This window comes from Lepisma saccharinum, chromosome 2 (genome assembly GCF_977018435.1).
Source record: "Lepisma saccharinum chromosome 2, izLepSacc3.1, whole genome shotgun sequence".
NCBI lineage: Eukaryota > Metazoa > Arthropoda > Insecta > Zygentoma > Lepismatidae > Lepisma > Lepisma saccharinum.
Genome location: NC_139230.1, coordinates 178,904,266 through 178,927,610, shown reverse-complemented (window position 1 = coordinate 178,927,610; position 23,345 = coordinate 178,904,266). Strand labels below are relative to the sequence as shown.

Genomic DNA, 23,345 nt, shown 5'->3' with positions numbered 1-23,345 from the left:
CAACAACGTTTTTTGGGAGAAAAATAATTTATATACACATTTTTTTTAAAAAAAATGGTCCAATTTAATTGAAAAAGGCAAAGGCATTATAATTAAAAATAGGCAGTGGGGTCCCAAATAGGCAAAATGAAAAGGCTTCTAAAACATTCGAAACAACATAAGAAACGTATATCCGGAAAAATTTTATCAATATATGCAGTAGATAAAAAGAAGCATTTTGCCAAACTTCCGGGCTCTAATGATAAATATCTTATAATTCAGTGCAAAATTCTGCCATTTTGTTGTAATTTTTATGGACAATCTCGATGCCCTACTTTCTAAAAAAGTAATTGTCTAAATATTCAACTTCTTTTGCACTGCAGTCACCTCGAAATACACATTTGTTAAGGAGATCAAGGAACATTTCATGTTCTTCAAGTACCATATCTAATTTTATATCGGATCGGTAGAATATAGGTTATCGGTATCGGTAAACTTTATATCGGTACTTTATCGGTATCGGCCAAAATTTCATATCGGCCCATCCCTAGTTTAATTCCTTATACTCCGAAAGTTTTGAAAAAACATTAGAGCATAGCATAGAGGGAAAACATGGTGCAAAATCAGTTTTTCATCCAACATCTTTGAAACACATTGCCCAATTTTGCTCAAGTTTTCTACCTGCAGAAATAATTTTACCTAAATGATTCTAAATTTACAGTGGTTATCATGGCCACTAAATAGATGACTTATACCTCTCTGCTCACCCACCCTAACTCATGCATAATATTTTGATAATTTTATTGTCTTATTATTGTGCAAGTACATAATTTTCGTGTTAAGTTTCATGCACAAAACTCAAAACTGTAGTCTATTCAAAGATTTGAAAATGTCAAAAATGATCAAAATATGAAAGTATACATATACACTGTATTTACTTGAGTAACCTTACCCCTTAAAAAAAAGGGGAGAAAAAGAAAAACTGAAATTGTGGTAGATCATGAAGGTGCACAACTTACAAGGGTATACAGCTCCTGACCAGACATGAATAACATTTTATCTTCCATAGGCAAGCAACCCATTATGATGAGAAAAATAATTTATAGTGTTCAGATTTAATTATGCCACAATTAACAGCATTTCAATAAAATGTACTAAATTCTCCCTTGTAATGCTTTAAACATGCAAAAGTTGATTGATCATCATCACAGTTGAAACTACGATGTGCCACTATGACTTCCCCCACATAAGGAAGTGACTGATGGTCAAAGTGCTACCACATTTCAAAAGTATAAGCTTTTGTTCAAGTACGCAATGCAAATGTTTTATGTAAAAATTTCTGGTACTTTCTTCTTTTTTGTTTCTTGGATAAATATTCTTTATATTTCTATTGAAAGTCCATTTCTGGCACGATTTGAGGAAAATAGCCCGACAAAACCCACTATGACTTGTGCTGGCATCATTATTTTTAGTATTATAAGCTCTGCTAAGCCTTTTCAGTACAAGTTTTACAAAATATTTTTACAATTGTAGAACCTCACAAGTATTTAAAGCAATATTTCACAACATTTTCTGAAAGAAAAAAAAAAGAAAAAAAAAGCTTTTTGACTGGTTTTTTTCATGGTGGGTTTTTCTGAAAAAACCTGCATGGGGAAAACTGGGCTGGGCCCAACCGGGCCAACCCTGTTTGATGGTGATGCATTTCTGTACCTGCAGGAATGTTTTCCGACAAGAGTGAAAGGGCAGAGAACAAAAATACCCAAGTAACATTCTTTATGCTCAAAACTCAGGAAAAGTCTCACTTTAGCATATGACAAAATCCAGTGGCTCTCAGTTTGATTACAGGGTGCTTGCTCTCCAATCATTTATACTTGATGGGGGCTCCCCTCTCCCCCACTAGGGCCTCCCCCATGGCGCAGTGGTAGCGTCATTGCCTTGCAATCACGGGGTCCCGGGTTCGATACCTGGTGGAGGCACAAGTGGTTCGGATTCCACTTTAAACTGTAGGTCCAGTCCTGATTAGCCTTACTGTGCATAAAGTGGACTTAAAACGGCAACTCAAACCTCTCCCCCACTAACTATGCCTCTTCATGTTGGATGTAAACAATTGTCTCATTGAAGAATTTTCTTTTGCCTTCAATGTGGTAGAGAAAGCAGAAAATCTAGTAAAAGCTTTGCCACTCATCTCTAAATTGATGGTCAATTACTTTTAGAGCAGATTTTATTTCTCTTTAACCCTTAAATGCTGGAGGTGATTTTCCATAAGTAGGTGCCAACACCAGGCATGTTCTCAGCAGGAAATTTAATTTAAATCAGAAACTACAAATGCTAGAGTTACAAATCTTAGCTCACTTTGTTCAGTTAAGATTAGGCTATAAGTACATGGTAGGAAAAAAAATATCAAATAGAAGAAGAAAATGATTTTTTTTAAAAATAAATGTTAACCTCAGTGGGCCCCCAAGTGTGTAATGCTGGAATATGAGGACTCAAAATTCCCGTGGCAAAAATTGCAAACTTGCTGCTGATACTTCTGTAGAAAAAACAAAATTCTAATGTAAAGACCGTGCTTGTTTTCGGAAGGAATTTAAAATTCCACAAGGTTTTCAATAAAATTTTATATCTTGGAAACTACGAATGCTAGAGTTACAAACTATGCCTCATTTTGTTCAGTACAAAACTAGACTAGGTGGGTTTTCTTTAATGAAATTTGTCACTTTCAGAGGGGAGGGGGTTTTAATGTAATTTTTTTCTGAGACTTCCTTCATGGTGAGATTTTATGCCAGTGAGTCAGCATAATTGATGCTTTATTTGAATTGGATTTACCTCTCTAGGTAGACTACCTATTAATCAATTTTTGTAGAATGAACACAGAGTTTAGTACAGTCAACTCTCGATACAACGACCTTTCACAATTCCTGGGAAAAGGGTCGTTGTTTCGAAGGGGTCGTTATTGGAATTTGCACCAATTTTCAGCTTAAACGGAGCTCAAACGGACATAAAGATGCATAGGAGATGGTAACACCATGTATCCTGGTAGTTATACAACCTGTTATGCACATGACGCGTGTTGTGAAAAGGAAAATGGAACATGAAAACGTTTTCATAAAAAAGGATTTAAAATAATGTTACTTTCTTTCAATTGTGCACAGTTGTTGCTCTCCCAGGAAATTCTTACCATTCTAGTTCATGAGAAACCCATTTGCAGTGAGACCTATGGAAAGGAAAATAAATCTCTCGCTTATTGCGAGCGAAACTCAAAGAATCTTGACACCAGTCAGACTGGCGCCAGCAAAAGTCAGAAGATATCTGGCAGAATGAAGGTTGGATTTTATACGGGTCTACTGGAGCATTGTCTGTTACAAGATTAACTGGTAAGCTTAGATCTCTCGGGAGAAACAACACAACCTTTCCAGGCGCACAAAAAAAAAAGGCGGGGCTGTAAATTTCGTTCTGGTTCCGCAGTGTAAAATACATCGTAAAAAAAGGTCACGTTTTCTTTGCTTCAACCAACTTCATTCACCCCTTCCCCCTTTCAAGGGAGCAGTCCAAACTCCTTCCTTGACTTGCATTGTAATCCAGCGTGAAAAAGAAAACGCGCAACTTGCGATCTGTTTTCACTCAGTGCGTATTCTAGGACACCTCATTAAACAGCGTTGCAGTCGATAATCATTCGGGTTTGGAATTGGATTTCACTGCGCATGCACGTATGAAAATGGTAGATCGTTATTTACTCTCAGGTTAATCGACTATTTAATGTTTGATTTAGGACTATTCTTGATGTCAAACACCCACTCCTCCAAAAGTTTTCCCCTTGAATATGAATAATGTCTTTTTAATCGGTCTCAGCGAACATTCCTACATTTAACTTTTTTTTTCTTGAATGGTTCTGAAGAAAAGGCTGATGCGGATTAAATTTACAGTTTTGCTTATCAGAACAGAAGGCGCAGAACATGAAGTTATTTTAACTCTTGTTTTCCTTTCAGGAGATCGAATTTCGTTATCGTCAAATCAAAACAGCTTTGCGAGATTCAAAACAATAACCTTTTCCTCCGGGCTGCATGAGTCATTGCTGTTATCAGCAAGCAAGAGCTTTGCAGACGCTAGACAAAACACTGGCGCCAGGTGCAGCGTAAAAACAAGGAGACCGGCTGGAAGTTCGAGCAACAGGTGGCAGAACAGAAAAATAAGACGGAACTTTTAACAGCAGTGTAAAGAAAAAAAATGACCCTTGCTTTACGTTTTACCATGCAACAGACAATAATACGGGCAATATTTCCTATGCAGACAACAGCATTAAAAAAATAGGACCTGAATTCTGCAATTATCAACATTGCCGTGCACACCAGTGGCGGAGAATGAGCTGGGGAAAGGGGGCACTTTTTTTTTTTACTTGTTCTATGATTTTTGTCCGTTTTCAAGAATATATCCAGAACTGGTTGTCCCATTTCAGACGTCAAAGGAAAGGAATAGGGGTGGATCCTCTTCCACCCTCGCCTGTAATCCACCCGTGTGCACACACGAGCAAGAAAATCGTGGCTGAAACAATCGGCATCGCCCCTCCCCCCACGTTTGCTGACTGGAAAAGAGGGAGAAGTCAGTCAGCCAACGAAACATTTTTTTGGCAGATATTATGACATCGACACAATTAGGAAAACGTATGTAGTGGGATTATGATGCACGTAAGATCGAAGTAAACTTTCATGGAAACCTGGATGACAACGCATTAAGCGGGTTGACGATCTTTAGTTGGCCTATGTGGTTTTGATTATCTCTAACAATTTCGCTTTTTTTTTTATGACATGTTACAGGAAAAAAAAGAACACGTTTTGAATAAAAGTGGTTACTGGAAGTTGTCGGAACCTTCTGAACTCTAGGTCAGAGCTGGACAGACTTCCAGGTGCCACACGTCTGTTTTTTGGAACCTTCCTGCGACCTTATCTCTCAAGCTGGTGTATTTATCGATGAGATCTCCCATACACATAGCAAAGACTGCAAATCCAGCGGTCATTTCTGTCTGCTCACCCCCCCCCCCCCCCAAGTTTCCGGCAGCTCTTAGGACAAGGAAACAAGTCAAGGTCGATTTAAAATAACATCGAAGCACATTCGATCTTCTCTTCTCCCCTATCCAAGTGCAAGAGTGGCAAAACAAGCCTGGCTTGGGTAGCGACCGTCGGGTGCGGAATAACATTGGTGCACTTGAGGGAGGGAGGGCAGGAGTTAAGTGCTATTGGATATCACTCAAAATGGTGTAGTGATGTCTATTTTTAGTTCAGACCCAATTGTGAGCGGTAGAGCGCTCGTGAAGGGAATGAGTGAAAAAAAAACAACGCATTTTTCGGCCGATTTCCTTCAATTTTTTAAAACTTTTTTCCCAAATTTTTCAACTTTTTTCTACATTTTTCACGGTTCCCGGGAAAAGGGTCGTTACTTCGAGAGGGTCGTTCTACCCGGGGTCGTAGAATCGAGAGTTGACTGTATATGGAACTAGTATCAGATTATGACTGTGACTAAACAGTGTAAACAATAAATACAATAATAACTAAATAAAAACAACAAATAATCCACAGTACTATAACTCTCACAGTATGTAATAAGGATGGTTCAGTCAGGTATTTTTGGGGTGATGGATTATGTGTTTAGAATAACAATACATACCCATCTGGAATTTCCATGTTGGAGATGACATACGTCCATCACCACCATTGGAAAAGGCCAATACTCTCAAATTGTACATTTTCCCAGGAGCAAGTCCTCGAATGTAAGCTTCCAGTTTTCCACCAAGCAGAACAATTGTATCATTAGCTGTGCTCATATCTTGATCAACTTCCCATACTCGAACCTATTTCAAAGAAACAGCTTTAGTCATACATATATAGTTTTAATATTCCCTTTTCAAATTAATTCAGATTCTGGTTTACATAATTTACAGCTGTATATTAGAAATTTATATAATAAAATTAAGGTACATGATAAGTTTTTCATTATATTCATAAAAACAATAATTTCATTATAATCACAAAACAATAAAATAGCAGAATTCTGCTCTCATCTATGTAACATTTATTAGGGGTGAAAGAGATTAATCTGTACTCTACTAATATCAGCCAATACAGGCATAATCTGTATATTGGTTTATTCAGTTCCAACATATCTATAAATATCTATAAATTTAGTGCAATATTCTGTTATAATTCTTATGGTTATAAACATGTAATCTAAATGCCCTAGTTACTTAAAATAATGTCTAAATATACAGCTTTGTTTGCATTGCAGTCGCTTGGTTAACATACATTTATTAAAAAGGTCAATGAACCATTCTGATTCTACAAGAACCATATGGAATTTCTATGTCAGATCGGTAGAATATCATTTGTTGAGAACATTCACCAGATACTATGAACCATATTAATTTCATCTTACATCCTTTTTAAGGCATAATAGCTTAACTATAAGTAGCAGAAAAAAAATATTGCAGACACAGCGTGTGTAAAATAAAATAACTTCCATTACAAAATAAAAAAAATATCAACAAAAACACAATGTAGAGCTAAAAGTAATATATGAATTATCAATAATTAATCATTAAATTTTAAAGAACAAATATTATGAGTAATGACAATTTTTATATCAATTTTTGGAATTATCTTAGTCCAACCAAATATTATTTCTTTTTAAGGCAAGTTAATTTCAAACTAAAGAGATTGATTGATTGATTTGGTTTATTTTATTCGCTTTTCTGACACTTTTGGCTACTCATAAAGATGAAGATGAGTAATGATATGTTGAAATTGATGAGGAGATACTCACAAAAGAAAATGCATGCCTAGATCGGGGTTTGAATGAGGGACCCCTGGCATCTTGCTGTGCTAACCACTGCACCACAGAAGTTGGCACAATGTAGAGAGAAACAGTTAGTGAATAATTGAACGGCTCTGGAATAAAACTTGATAACTCTCACGCCATTCAAACTTGAGATAACATTAGGTGTAGTTGCTGCACAGTCTCCTGTTGTTCACACATTAGTGAACAAGGTCTATCCATTAGCCAGGTAATTGGCAAAACATACAGGAACATCAGGGTAATATAATACATAAGCCACAATGCAATGGATGAACTTTCACTGCTGTTTTCCTCAGTTCCATACTTTTGTGGGTTCTTAAGCTTCAATCCCGAACTGCACGATTGACACTTGAAACTTTTTGCAGCTCACAGGTTATACTCTATTGAGTTAATACATATGGTAATATCGTATTTCCTCATGTCTAATGCACATTATTTTTCCAAAATTTTTGCCCCCCAAAACTGTGGTGTGTATTATGTACTGAATAATTTGGACAGCCAACATTAAATACATGCATGTTTTCATTATGTCACTGCGTATAACACAAATATATAAACTGGTGAAAATATAAATTACCAGGTTGGATTTCTTTAGTAATAATAATTCTTTAAAACACTATAAAAATGAAATTGCCATTTCCCAATGATTTTTCACTTAGTAACGGAACGTTCTGCCGAGAAAAGCGGCACTGTATCATTCTGGCAGAATTCGAGCATGCAACTCCTGTAACATGGGATGTGTATCAGCAGTATTTGTTGGGCAAGAAATAACTTCCTGAGCACTGCAAATCCATAACAAAATTTTGATCTCGCTATCTTCTACTACAGAATGAACAACGGGGATACAGAAGGGATGCTAAACACAGTGGAGGGAGAGGGGGTCATTGTATACACAAGACGATATTCTCCTCTTGGTCCACATAGCAACAGGTGACTCATTGAAAAGGTATGGTGTCATTTGCTCTTGATTGGCATAGCAACAGCTTTACAACCTAAAACTAAGAAAGCAATTGTTTGAACTTGAATTATATTGTGCATTATATATGAGATATAATTGTTTGTTGCTTTTCCCCATCAAAAACCAATGTGTGCATTATACACATGTAAATATGATAATATCTTGTGTATGGAAAAAACTGAAAATATTGAAACATTTGTTTACCTTGTAACCAGTAAGAGGTTCTTCATCTGGACTTGGTGCAACATATCTCCAGGTAACACTGACAGTAGTTGGATCAACAAAATTGACATGTACATTTGTGGGCTGCTTCTGAGGTGGTTTTCTGAATGTACGCTCTAAACGAACAATAATAATATATGTTAGTATTCATGTTTAGGGAAAAGAAAGACTGGTAGCAAATTAATATACTGAAATGAAATACTCACTTATCCATGGAACCGTTTATGATGTTCTATTAATTTTGGTGGTCACTTCTGATCTAAGGTCAGAATTTTTCTGGCCTCATCCCTGCATAAAGCAGTTCTGGGGGCTCACCCAGCCTCAAATCAAAGGGTACCTGGGGGATAAAGGCTGGTTCTGATCACATCACCTCCAAAAGTGGCTGAGATCAAGAATGTGTGGGGCCCTACCCCCACATACCCCAAATGTCCCTTCATAACATGGTGCTATATGCACGGAGAACTTTACCTTACACCATACTCTCAAGAACACCCATCTATTCCTTCTCAAAAATTCGGGTGGCAGACCAAAAGAAAAGATTACTGGTATTAGAAAATTATGTTCATGAATAAGTAAATACTTCATTTCAGTACATAAATAAGTTAGTATATAAAGAGAGAATTGTCTTTATGCATTTTATGATATTCCAATTAATAATATCTCGTAGAAACTCATATTTTAGCATGAATACATTTAAGGAATTTAACTGTCACAAAACTTGCATGATAACTTTGGTTTTTCAGTTGAGTTTTCTTACATGGACAAAATACTGATGTCATCCCATTCCCCATAGTTGAAATAAAAGTCACTAGGTTCAACTCCAAATGAGACAACACTGATTAAATTAAGTTGTACAACAAAATCATGTACCCATATACTACATCCTCACCCAATCCACAAAACAAACTCTAGTTGACATGGTAACCACAGAATATAAACTTCATTGCTCTTTCTTCATATTCTGAACCTATCAAACTTGCTCTTTTCTTTAAATCCATGCTGTGTGACAAGCATATGTTCAGGCAGACATGACCACATTCTCCACCACCTCCCTTCTGACATCTACCAATAAGGGTAACATGTGTGGCAATGTTTTCGATAGTAACCAACAGTTATGGTAAATAAAAATTGACAAACGTAGTAAAACAGTATATGAGCGGTATATAGTGGCAAACATTTTTTGACTAAACAAAAATGGCTGTAAATTGATAAGCTTCTTGAATTGTGTATGTAGATAGTTTGGAAGGATTTGATTATGCAAATAAATATGTGCCGATTCATTCTGCTACCTTTTTGCTGTGCTGCAAAAAAAAACAGAGGTGATCTATTATTGTGCTGAAGCTCTTGCTAGTTCAATGTGACTGACAACGATAGAGATTGGAGGGGTGGTGAAGGAAATTCTACTTGACAGTCATATCTTTGTCACAGATGCAAGTAGAGTGGAACCCCGATTTTACAATTTCCAGCATTATATATTTAATCTACATGCTCCCAACATAGCAAAATGCTATAGAATTTTCCTCAAGGTTACATTTTCCTACATTTGAAGTATTCTCAGCTTACTACCTTGAAAACCATAAAATCAAGGTTCCACTGTATGCAGCCTCAATTGCAGTGTTTTGTGTGTTTCTGATATAATTTGGCAATATTTTCCAAAAAGCTGTTAACTTTACATAAAAAATAAAAAATAAAAAAAAAAAAGCATTTAATATTATTTCATGAATAAAATTTATGCATAATTTATCATTGGGGATGCTGGTCTTTGCAGGATCCTAAAAATGACATTAGTTTTTCACAATTCAAATTTTTGCAATTGTAAAAATTAATATCCCTATCTACAGAGTTTGCCTTTGTATTTTCACCAATTTACATTAGTTTTCTGCCACTTTGGCATAATCATGAGGATGAGGATGAGTGACGATTAGAAGTGATGAAGAAATACTCACAAAAAAACATACATATGCAAGCCAGGATTCAACCCTGGGAACTTCGGTGGCAAAATAGAAAGTTGAACACTTAATGTGCTGTTACCAAGCCAAGTAATCCTATAGTGTGTACCACTTTATCTGAAGAGGGTTGTACAAAGTAATGCGATGACATATTAAACACTGTTTACATGCTTGGAGACTGTTAAGATACAGGGTCCTTCATTCAGCCTTGAACGCCTTGACGGCGGCATGCTTAATGGCCGCCCGGATGCCAACTCCCATCAAATCGTGTGCGATATCTCCGCTATGAAAGCTACTAGCTTCGAAATGATTTCAAGTTCTCAGAATTATAGTTACAATTACATTCAAAGTAAGCATGTTAATTGTCCCGGGGGATGTTGGAAATGTTGTCTTCGTGCATCCACTCATTTTTGGCATGTTTTTAGGAAATTTCACGTAGCTTTGGTAGCAAGACACGCTAAAAGGGAATTTAAGTTTCCTAACAGCTCATGGCACCAGAGTGCCAACTGAAATACATGGCTTTGAGCATAACTTGTAGATTTCTTTCTTAACCTCTTAACCTTATTCCATTTCAGTAACTTTGCGATCTCAGTTCAGTCGTATTTTGAAAGTGGGTATGTGTTACAAGTGTTCTTGCGATTTTCTATTGTTTTATACAGTGTTTATTAAGTGTATAGTGTTCCAAGTGTTATTTTGTGTTTTGCTATAGTTTTAATAATGGCACACACGCACACATTACAACAAAACATAGGGCCTCCTCGATGGAGGCCCATACTGGTTCAGATACCACTTTAAGCTGTAGGTCCAGTCCCGATTAGCCTTTAAGTGGACGTAAAACACCAACTTAATCAATCAATACAACGAAACGTTTTTATGTATAATTTGTATCCGATTACAAATTCTGGAAGGATTGTTCGTAGACGATTTTCAACAGAATTCCCAGGTGTGCCTGTTCCACACAGAAATACCGTGCGAAACCTTGTGAACAAATTGAGAACGAGAGTCAGTTAAATTTTTGTAAATGAATTATGGGGAATGTTAGTGGTGGGGTAATTGATCCACGATTAATATTCTTCTCTAACAAAGCAAGGTTACATTTACAGGGAACAATGGAACCTTACTTCCATTGTGAAATCATTTTGAATAAGAATATCTAGCCTATCTTTCTAAATTTAATTTTACTTGAAAAGAAACTATTCTTTTATCACATTTTGATAAAAAATTGTGACTTTATCTCTCCTTTTCGAGCAGAAATGGGACCTATCATCCATTGTTGAACTCGTTTTGAAAAAAGGATATCTAGTCTTTTCTAAATTTAATTTTCTTTGAAAAAACTCACTATCCTGCAATATTTTTATCACGTTTTGATCACACACTGTGACTTCAATTCTCCTTTCCCATCAAAAATGGGACCTTTCGTTCATTGTTGAACTCGTTATGAAAAGGGATATCTAGCCTTTTCCAAATTTAATTTTCTTTGAAAATAACTCACTGGCCTACAATACTTTTATCACATTTTGATCACAAAAAGTGTCTTCCTTCACCTGTTGTTTTTCATCAATGAGAGAGAGCTTTTGTTCCATTGTTGTACTTTCTAAGTTTCAGATTTGCAGCCTTGTTTAAATTTAACTTTCTTTAACAATCTCGCATTTCTGCAATGTTTCTCTCACATTTTTATCGCATGTTGTGCCATTTCCCAGTTTCCTGCCAAATTTAGCGAAATCAACCGATTCAGTGTACATGGACATAAGTGTTTCGTGCTCATCTCGTAACACGAACCCGTGACATCTCAATCCCTAAACTAATGTGGCTTCTTCTCCCATTCTTTTTTTGTCACTCTGACTTATCGGTTAGCATCAGTAACGTGTTTATCTATGGGGAAAATTGTAAAATAAAGTCAATGCAACACGCCTTCAGACATTAGAACTGAAGAAGAATATCAGGAGAGAAACTGTAGCAATTTCAGAAGCTGAACTGTTGCGTGTCAATGGATATTTCCGAAAAACATGCCAAAACTGTGTGGATGCATCAGGACAACATTTCCAGCATCTGTTGTGACAAGGTACTTGCTTCTTTTGATTATAATTGTAATTGACACTTTAATGATTGTAACTGTATTTGTTGCAGGAATGAATTTGCAATAATTATCATAACATAGTAGGTCATTACAGTAAAAATTGGCATCTCTGAGATTCCTGGGCTGGGCATGGATGTTTGTGAGTGTTCATTCATCAATTTCATCATATCACTCATGTCCATCTTCACAAATTAGCAAAAAGTGGCACAAAACGCGAAGTAAAATAAATGAAATCAAACTAAACGTGCTAAACATTTTTCATTATTTTTATGGATTAGACACTGAAAAAGCTATTATCTTCTAAATAAGCACTTGCGACTAAAACAGTCACAAAAGAACACTATACCTGTGAAACATGAATACCACTCTCTCAGGTACATAGTTGTTCTGGTAATTTACAATGCATCACATAGAACAATGACGGGAGCAAGAAAATTTTTGGATCCAATTTTTTTGCAGGCTGTAATCAATACTGATTTAATAAGGCGCAAATAATTTCACGGGACGCCAATGCATTCTTTCTTTTACAACTTTAGTGCCTCCTCATTGGTTTTTTATTGATTGATTTGTTGTTTTAAGTCCACTTTATGCACAATAAGGCTAATCGGGACTGGACCTACAGTTTTTAGAGTGGGATCCGAACCACTGTGCCATGTGCCTCCACCGGGTATTGAACCTGGGACCCCTTGGTCACAAGGTGATCACATTACCTCTACGCTCCTCCTCAATGGTATAGTGGTATCATTGTCGCCTTGTGATCAAGGGGTCCCAGGTTCCATACCGAGTGGAGGCACAGTGGTTTGGATCACACTTTAAAACACTAACTCAATCAATCAATCAATGAATACCACTCAGAAATGTCACAACACAATTTTTAAACATAAACGCCTACATTATCTGGCCAAGGAACAAGAAAAGGCATTTTATGGCAAATCGTTAGCCTATTATTGCATGAAATTTAAAACAAATCTCTGGGATCAGCCCACAAATTTCCTAAAACAGTGCCAAAAACGAGTGGATGCACGAGGACATTTCCAACATCCCCCGTGACAATTAACGTGCTTATTTAGAATGTAATTGTAACTATAATTCTGAGAACTTGAAATAATTTCGAAGCTAGCGGCTTTCGTAGCAGATATATCGCACGGGATTTGACAGGGGTTGGCATCCGGTCAGTCGTTAAGCGTGCCGCCGTCAAGGTGCTCAAGGCTGAATGGAGGACCCTGTATAATGTACCATTAATTACATTACGCTTTAACTCACCAAGAAATCTTTCACTCTCAGGACCTTCTCCAGCCGAATTATATGCCATCGCCTTCACAAAATAGTAAGTATCAGGCTGCAGACCCACAATTAGAGCCCATGGTTTTCTGCTTCGACTTAAATAATACACAGAATCTTCCTCCCGTCCTTCTTTCTTCCAATATTTTAACTGTGAAATGGAAAAATTACTGGTTATCAAATAAAATTTTGGAACTAAAAATACAAATCTATAAACAAAGAATATTATATTCATTAAATTCAAACAATTTTCATTTTAAAATTGTTATTTACACTTACCTGGCCACAGAGGTAGCCTAACATTCTTACAACAAAATTGAACAGAAAGATAAACACAAAAGAGTCCGTACTCGTCAATAAATTACGGCAAAAATACTGGTCAAACAAACTATCACAAGCAACACTTTTTGGGCTAACCAATTTTGATTGTAAACAAAACTGTTTAGAAGTTTATAAGGAACAAAAAGCACTAAACTCAGTAGCACAACAGTTCTTTTAGGGCAAAAGAGTTTCTAATCAGCTGTTCTTTGTGCTCATAACTTCAAGTCCCATTGCCACTCTTACCTGGCTTCCTGGATCAAGAAAACGTGGACATTAAAATTGTCTGAAAAGTGTTCTGCTTCCACCTCTTATTTCAACTTTCAGTTGTACCTCAATTATTATTCCAGGTGACTGTCTTAAAAGAACAGGAAAATGTATAAATGAAATTTTTACATTTATTGGGACCAGGGGGGTAAAAGGCAGAAAGCAGAAAAGTCAAATTTCAATGCATGCACAGTCACAGACACTTATGGGTTGTTGATTTTTAACTGCCAAGTATTATGAGGGCAAACGAAAATCTTTGCCCCAATTTTTTTCAGCCGAAATAATAAACATGCAGGGAAATCAAAATATAGGAATTGTTCTATGTACCTTGCATTATTTTTCCACATAGCCACCACAGCAGTTCAGGCATTTGTCCCATCGCACTGCTAGTTTGGAGATGTCGCTGTTGTGAAATTTGGCCGGTTGATCGTGGAACCACCGCAGGACAGCAGTCTTCTCTTCGTCTTTGCAAATGAACCTCTGTCCTGCCACGAATTTCTCCAGTGGACCGAACATGTGGAAATCACTGGGGCAAGGTCTGGACTATACGGTTCATGCTCCAGAATCTCCCATTCGAATGACTGAAGTCTATCGATGGTCCTGTTTGCCACATGAGGCCTGGCATTATCGTGGAGGATAACCACATTGTGCACATCGTGAATCCCTTGGTGCTTTTACCTGCTGGCAGCTCGTAGATGTCAGAGTGTGCCACAATAGCTGTCAGCGTTGATGATGGCACCTTATGGCATGAAATCCAGCAGGAGTGGTCCTCGGCGATCCCAGAAGACTGTCAGCATCAACTTCCTGACTGATGGCATTCTGCGGAATTTCTTCATGACAGGCGAATGTGGATGTTTCCACATCATGCTCTGCTGCTTTGATTCTGGAGTGAAATGAAATACCTACATTTCATCTCCAGTGACAATGAAATCCAGGAATCTTTCAGCCTCCTCGGCATAATGCTCACATGTTTCAGTGCAGCCATCATTCGCTTGCCCTTGCTCAGGTCATCCAAAAGCTAAGGAACACACCGACATGAAACCTTGCAATACCCCAAGGATTTGTGAATGATATCATAAACACTGACATAAGAAATGCCAAACTCCTTGGAAATATCCTTCAGATGCACATGCAGATCTGCTTTCACCATTGCATCCACGCAAGCAATGATTTCCGTTGTAAGCGAGAAGTAAGGACGGCTCGACTGCTCATTGTCATGAAGGTCTTCTCGGCCATTTTCGAACTCACAACACCACCACCGCACACTTTGTTCCGCAACACTCCACCCTTACCGGGCCGCTTCTGGCAGGAAAACCCCAAATAAACAACTAAATAGGGTTCCCATCCCGTTCCTCACCAGAGCGCTCGGAACCAAAGAATCAATCACAGGCAAGAACTTACTGAATTAATGTTGCAGGGTGATTGCTGAAACTCGCAGAAATGGGCTTTATACATTTATTTACAATTAAACAAAACAAGGCTCGGATTCTTCCAATAATTCTCTAAAGTTACATTATTTACATTCCTCTAACGTGAGCCCCACGGCAGAACTGCCAAGTGGAAAGCTGAGCATCGGCAGAACTGCCTCGGGATGCTTTTTCTCAAGGGAGGCCACTGGAGCCCGAAGATCGCTCTCCCTTCTGCTATCCAGTTCAAAAACACACTCTCCCTGTCCTCTGACACAGGCCATATTTATACTTCCTCCCGCGTCGCATGTGGGAGGGCTGAAAGTTCAAACCTTATTGGCTCTTATAAGCTACACAGAACCATGGAAGAAACCCAAGCATACAAATTCATACACAATCACAAAAAGAAACAAAACAACAAATACTGTTTGTAACAGTATTATACTCCCCTCACCGAAAAAAAAAAGGCTTACCCCAGGTAAGTCTGAGTGTCCAATGTCGTGGTGAGGTTTGCCTGAAAGAAAAAAAAACACTAACACCGTCCACTTCACTTCACTTCACTGACTTTACACTTCCCGGAATAAGTCTCTCCGAATGTTCCTCACTGCATCCTGTGATCTCTGGAACCGGTGACATCCTAATTCATCGTCGTGAAGTCCATTTCCAGGTGTGGGCTGTTTGACATCCATGGCAAGGACGTCCTCTTCCAGGCGGCTTCCTTCTTGTGAGGTTCTGGGATCGAACCTCTTCCCATCCACTCCTAGGGTAGGAGTACTGTCCAGCACGTGAAATCGCGGCACTTTTCTGCTTAATTACTACAGAAAGTGCAAACACTCGCGAGTAATATGCCTCCGAATAAAAATAAACTTTTAACTAATGGAGATTTCAATTAGAACTGTCCCTTTAAAGAAACTATTTTCTAAGGGATGCGGCAAAGGAGAGAAGAATGGTTTGTTATGATCTACCCAGCTGTTTCCCCCGAAACTCCATGGGGTGACTCTGGGTCAGCTGACCGTTCTTCCCGGCGCCTTTCGTTTCCACCAGAAACCGTACGTCACGCTTCGGGCATCTTTTCACCTGGTTGTTCACTGCTAATGCGATCGAATCCAAGTTTTCTGACCACTTGCTGTGCTCCGTGCAAAACTTGGATATCACTCTCTTTACTGTCATAATTGCTGCTTCAGCGAGATCTGCTTGTGGGCGGTATGGAGTAATGTAAACGGGTTTGCAGTTGATGGTTTTCAGTACTTGACGAAAAAGACGGCTACGAAACACACTTTGGTTGTCACTGGTAAATATCGATGGAAAACCGTAAAGGTAACAATATTTCAGTAATGCATTGGAAATTGTCCTAGCTGTCACTGTTGTCAAGGGTTCCATGAATATGTGTCTCGTAAAAGAATCTTCAATGAGAAATACGTAGCGATAACGCCCCTTAGAACTGGTCGGAAATGGTCCAAACAAATCTCCGTACAATTTCACTCCTGGGCGTGGCTGATTGCGACTTCTCATGAATCCCATCTTTTTACAAGAATCTGAATTTTATCTCAAACAGGTGAGGCATGATCTGCAGTAATCTCTAACATCAGAGTAGACATTTTTCCACGTAAACTGTTCCAAAATCTTGAACAGAGTCTTAGCTGCTCCTGGATGTGCGGTGTGAACTTCGTCATGGGATATTCGCAGCACTTCCGGTTTCAACGAATCCGGTGTCCAAATCTTTTGCTGCTGTCCAAACACGGGAAACATCCCCTTCCCTTCTTCTATGTGTCTGTAGAGAATCCCATCTCCATCCAGATAAGAAGTGCTCAGGTGAAAATCGAAAACTTTCCTGTTCAATTTCTCATCCAATTGAACTTCCTCTCCCTTAAGGCACGCAATTAACAAAGACAAATATGGGTCCTTCCGTTGCTCTCTTGCCCATAATCGCTTATCTTCCAAGTTTATATTGCTGGTTGTTATTTCATTTACTTCCAACTTCTTTGCATTAGGTTCTATTGCTGATTGAGTGAAATTGTTGATTTCGCCACGAGGCTCAGGTGTTACATCACCAATGAGTTCAACAGAAGCGGTGTCAGGGTTGTCTCTCAAAAGACGTTTAAAGAAAACAGAGCAATACAATTCTTCATCTTCGCTGTTCCGTCCATCATCATCCGAATTAGCTCGTGCCATTACATCTTCCTTAATGTCCACTAAGGTTACTTTCTCTTGTTCCGTTTCCCGCGCAGCCGAAGTACCGGGACTCGAACCAGAGTCCTCTCTCCCCAGGCAAGTAGGCTTCTTTCTCTTCCTTTTTTCCTGGAACTCATTCACATCCTTCAGATCGCTAATCGGAATATGATCCTCTTTTTCTTTCCTCGCCGATAACCTTTTCTTTTTCCTGACTTTTTCGGCTCTGGGGGTTTGCAACACTTCTTTGTCGCGGTTCTCTTCTACATGAATGACAGTGGAAGACAGGAGGTTACTAGTTTTCTTCTCTTTCTTCCCAATTGTGTCAAAAGGAATAATATTAATATCGTCCCTTTCATTCAGAAAAGCCCAACCGTTCAACGCGGGTGAAATTAAAATCTTCGCCCTGGCCATAAAACTTCTACCGGCGATCAGGTCATTCTGGGAATTCTCCAATACAAAGAATTTCTCTCGGACCCGTTGACCATAGAAAGTAACATTAAAAAAGACATGTCCCACAGTTGTTGTTTTCCCCTCAGCTAACTGTACATTCAGCTTGCTATGACGTAATTTGGCTCCCTTTCCTTCCAATTTCCGAAATAAAGACAAACTCAAGCAGGATATATTAGCCCCGGTATCCATATACATAGGGATCTGAATGCCATTTATTTCTCCAAAAACGAAAGGTTCCTGAATTTTACTATTTGACATCTTTACTTTTGTCGCATTACAGGCGCGTCCCACTGTCACGCCCTGTCCATGACGTTCTCTTGACTCTGAAACATTATCTTTCTTTGCAGCTCGGTGAAAACTTGCCAGATGTGCAGTTGATTGACAAACGTAACACTTGCGTTCTTTGCCAGACATTCTTGGGTGGTCAGTAGTCGCTTTTGTCTCCCTCGAAACAGCAGGGGGTTCCTTCCCTAACCTCGAATATTTCGCAGGATCGAGAACATGTAATAGATCCTCCCCCGCGGCGCTTCTCGCCCCTCTAACGGCCACCAGTCCCTCGGACTGAGGAGGTGTGGCGCCTCTCAAGGCAAAGTTAATGATTTCCTGTTCTGTCTCATAGTGACGAAACGTAGCGTTTTCCAACATCTCTCCCTGCAGATTCAAAGCATACGCGTGAAGCTCTTTCATGCTGTTGAAATTCTGACATCTTAATCTCTCACGATACACAGGGTTACATTTACGCCGAATAAAATTAACCTTCTCTTCGACTGTAGCGGTGGATCTTGCCCTCTCGAACCATCTATCTATCTTGCGAATATAGACTGCCAATGACTCGCTTTTTAGCTGAAAGCGAGAATCCAAGAATCGCTCTAATTCTCGTTCGTGATCCAACCCATGAAAATTCTTGAGCAACAAATCCCTGAATTGCACATATCCTTCAAACGGCCTTGCAAAATGAAAGAATTCCTTCGCCTCTCCTTTCAACGCTAACGGAAGGTGATAGAGCAATAATTCCTCTTCATTTATGCCCAAAAGATCCCTGTATGCATCCAGTTCATCCAAAAAGCTATAAACTTCCATCCCTTTTGTTTCCCCATTAAAAGTTGGTAACTGTACTCTAATGTCGTCTGGAAGAATCCTCGGCCTGTTTGTTACTGTAGCATTATTTTCTGTACCCATTGTTGGCGTCGAACTCGTATCCCCATTAACGGACGACAACGCAAACTGAGCCCTTGTCAACATTTCGACCCTTTTTCAGCAACCGTTTTCCTTTCTTTGCCTGTGTCCTTTCACACAAAAATCCAAGGACGAGACCCCAATAATTCTCTGTTCCGCAACACTCCACCCTTACCGGGCCGCTTCTGGCAGGAAAACCCCAAATAAACAACTAAATAGGCTCGTTAGTCCTGGGTTCCCATCCCGTTCCTCACCAGAGCGCTCGGAACCAAAGAATCAATCACAGGCAAGAACTTACTGAATTAATGTTGCAGGGTGATTGCTGAAACTCGCAGAAATGGGCTTTATACATTTATTTACAATTAAACAAAACAAGGCTCGGATTCTTCCAATAATTCTCTAAAGTTACATTATTTACATTCCTCTAACGTGAGCCCCACGGCAGAACTGCCAAGTGGAAAGCTGAGCATCGGCAGAACTGCCTCGGGATGCTTTTTCTCAAGGGAGGCCACTGGAGCCCGAAGATCGCTCTCCCTTCTGCTATCCAGTTCAAAAACACACTCTCCCTGTCCTCTGACACAGGCCATATTTATACTTCCTCCTGCGTCGCATGGGGGAGGGCTGAAAGTTCAAACCTTATTGGCTCTTATAAGCTACACAGAACCATGGAAGAAACCCAAGCATACAAATTCATACACAATCACAAAAAGAAACAAAACAACAAATACGGTTTGTAACAACTTCTCAAAGTGAGACACTTGTCCCCAGTTTAAAGTGGGATCCGAACCACTATGTGCCTCCACCGGGTATCGAACATGGGACCCCTTGATGACAAGGCAACGACGTCTCCAATGTGCCATCAGGGAGACACTGATATGAAAGAAATGCAGTGGAACTCCTAGTGGTTCCGTCGCAGTCTTGTTTATATTGTAGGCAGTCTTGAGAAGCAGATAGGATCTTTTATTGAGCCAGATCGCTTATTGAGCTGTCAATGGACAATGTACAGCAATCAAGGTGCCCTCGATTCAGTTTTCAATAGCCAATAGCAGCATGTAGAATAGTCTTGATTCCACTTCAAACTGTATATTTAGTCCTGATTAGGCCATCAGCAAAAAAAGAACTCCAAACAAGATTTATGAAAGCTGCACATTTTTAGATATCAAAATGGAGGGGAACGTTATTTACTCTCATGTTAATTGATGATTTATTCCTGGATTTAGGAGTATTCTGGAGGTCAAACAACCTCGCTCTGTAAAAAGTTTTCCCTTGATTAACTTTTTTTTCTCTTTCTTTTGTTTGTTGCAGTTTTGCTCATCAGAAGGCATAGAATATCAAGTCCTTTTAACTTTTGTTTTTCTTTCTGGAGATAGAATTTCATTATCACCAAATCAAAACAGCTTTGAGACATTCAAAACAATGACTTTTTCCTTCCTGCTGGATGAGTCATTGCTCTTGTCGGCAAGCGACAGATTCGCAGAGGCTAGAAAAAACACTGGCACCAGCTGCAACCTAAAAACAATGAGACTGGAGGGAAGTTAGAGCAACAGATGGCTGAAGAGAAAATCCTTGGCATTTTAAAGATAACGCAATTGTTAAAGACAGAACTTTTATTGGCAGTGTGAAGAAGAAAAAATGAACCTTGCATTGTGTTTTACAATGCAACAAGCGTACGGGCGAAACTTCCTATTCAGACAGCTGCATTCAAACAAAAAACTGTGAGCTGAATTCTGCAATTATTTCATTGTCCTGCACACCAGTAGAGGAGAATGAGCTGTTGTAGGGGTACCAAATTAAACTGTCAAATAGATTTGATGTTTTGCAGGATTTAAATGATGATGAAAATATAAATGAAACAGGAGAGATAAACTTCCACCCTTGGCCGTAATCAGCCCATGAGAAAGAAAATCAGGGCTGAAACACTGCATCAATACCCCCCCAATTGCTGATGAAAAGAGGGATAAGTCACTCGGCCAACAGAACAAGTTTTTGGCAAATTTTATGACATCTGCACAGTTGGGAAAACATATGAAGCAGGACACGGGAGTTATGATATAGGTAAGACCAAGGTAAACTTTTGCCGGAACCTGGATGACAACACATTAAACAGGTTGATCTTTAGTTGGTCTATGTGGATTTAATTATCTGTAACAGTTTCCCCTTGTTATGAAGTGTTACAGAGAATGAAGAACATGTTTTGTATGAAAGCATTTATCTGAAGTTGTTGGCTACCACGCCAAGAGTTGTTCACACACAGGGAAACTGCTGAAACTCGAGTTCAGAGCTAGACAGATCGGGGAAATTTGCAGGTGCTGCATGTCAGTATCTTGGAACATTCTTGCAATTTTTATCTCACATTTCTTTTGTGGCACTGGTGAATATTTCCAAGGTGGTGCATTCAGTGATTAAAGAGCTTGACCTGCCATGCATGTTACAAAGAATGCAAGCCCTTAAGGACCTTTCACATTTCGAGCTGCTTCCTCAGAGTTGTCAGCAGATCTTAGGACAAAGAAACAAGTCAAAGTCAATTTTAAAATAACACCCAAGCTATCTCCACATTCTATCTTCTCTTTTTTACTTATTAGTAGGGTGCAATTAGCTAAAATTTTGCTTAATTCAGAATTAAATACTACAGAAAAAAATTTTCAAGGAATGTTCCCCAATGTTAGGATAACTCAAGTTCAAAATGTCAAATGATGGAAGCTTGGCTGAATCATTCTACATATGAGGGTTGGTCAATAATAATCTGCACTCTTGCTGTAATTTTCTATAGATTGGCCACACTGCTTTCTGCATGGGCATGTCAATGGAGTGTGAATTTGTCATTGATTTAGTGCATTTGTGAGCTTCACAGTTATTTTTCTTTTCTTGTAGTGTATACAGGGTAAAAATGGCCGCACCACCCACCATTTATACCAAAGAAGAACAGCAATCAGTAATCCCTCTCTTGAGGTCTGAAGATCAGGGACAGAAATCTACCGAAGACTTGCATCACAATATAGGGGACTAATGTGCAGATGACTTGTCACTTCATCGATAGTTACTCATGGGTCAGAATCATGGCATGGATTTGCTCAATGTTGTCGTCAGTAGTGGATGTGAATGGCCATTCCGCTGCTCCTTCGTGCTCAACACTTGTCCAACTGTTTTTGAACTTCTCCATCCATTCAAACACACTTTGTCGTAGTTAGCACTTCCCTCAAGCTTTCGGAAGATTTTGGATCCTGGCAATCTCATCTCTGCCATCTGAAATAATATTAACTACGAGTTTTTAACCTTCTCTACTTGTTAAGTCACACATCTTGGGGTGCTGATTGTATTGTTCCCTTTCGACTTTATTGTTCTCATTAGGACGAAGCTCGATTGTGGATGTTGTAGCCTTGTGTGATTTTTATCTATACTTGCACAAACAATAAATAACATACTATATATACAAATTCTTCTTCTTCTTCCTGTCATGTGTCTATCATCTCCTCCTAGTTTTCTTTTTTTGTTGTTTTAAGCGTTTGTCTGCCCATATCTATCTGGAGGTATTCTAAGTCTATGCAATCTTCTGAGTGGTGTGTTGCCAGTGTCTGCATTTGGATGGTTTTCGCTATCCCTTCCTTCTGCATCTTCAGTATGTCCAGTCACACCATGGTTACCTGTAAATGGTAGGGGAGTAAACTGTTGGTGCTGTCCAGTTGGTTTTTGCCAGGTCGAGTCATCAGGAGGAGAGTCACTTTCGTCGCCCGAAGATCCATCCTGAGTCCCTTCGTCGTCACTGGAATCACTCCCCAAAGTCATCAGGTCGGCGATGTCTTCATCTCCCCCTTCCGAATCCGTACCTAATAACTCATTGTCAATTTCACTCAGTGTCAAATTCTTGCCATCTTATATGCCTTTTACTTTTGTTGGAGGAGAAAAAAGCCTGAATGCCACAGTTCACCGCTGGTCACACACCACAAGCTGGTGAACACACACACTGAACGAAAGTTCAAACTTGAATAATTTCATTTCGTTTGTTAGTTTGTCATACTCTCAATGGCAACTTACCTAAGTAAACACGTGATGCAAGAAGCTAAAAATAGCATGATCGACAGAAACACAGCAAATAATTCAACAATACTTCCTTTGTAATACTACAGCGCAGTTTTGTGAAACAGCAAAGAGCAGTCAGCTGTTTTCCAACCCTTTGTTGGCAGCTGGAGACTTTTGACTTTCTTTCCCTGCTGCCTCCCCCTTCCCCCTCCTGCCGGCCCCACCCATGCTTT

General features: G+C 39.0%; 1 protein-coding gene across 2 annotated transcripts in view; it reads right to left on the bottom strand.

The window, feature by feature from the left end:
- Positions 1-23,345, bottom strand: part of Cont (Contactin) — a 105,893-nt gene that overhangs the window by 12,885 nt on the left and 69,663 nt on the right. For both annotated transcript variants that reach the window (XM_083117740.1, XM_083117739.1), the window contains exons 19-21: positions 13,289-13,457; positions 7,982-8,115; positions 5,635-5,818 (exon numbers count right to left, since the gene is read on the bottom strand). In XM_083117740.1, coding sequence (XP_082973866.1) covers positions 5,635-5,818; positions 7,982-8,115; positions 13,289-13,457 — 487 coding nt within the window. The remainder of the gene's footprint in view (positions 1-5,634; positions 5,819-7,981; positions 8,116-13,288; positions 13,458-23,345) is intronic.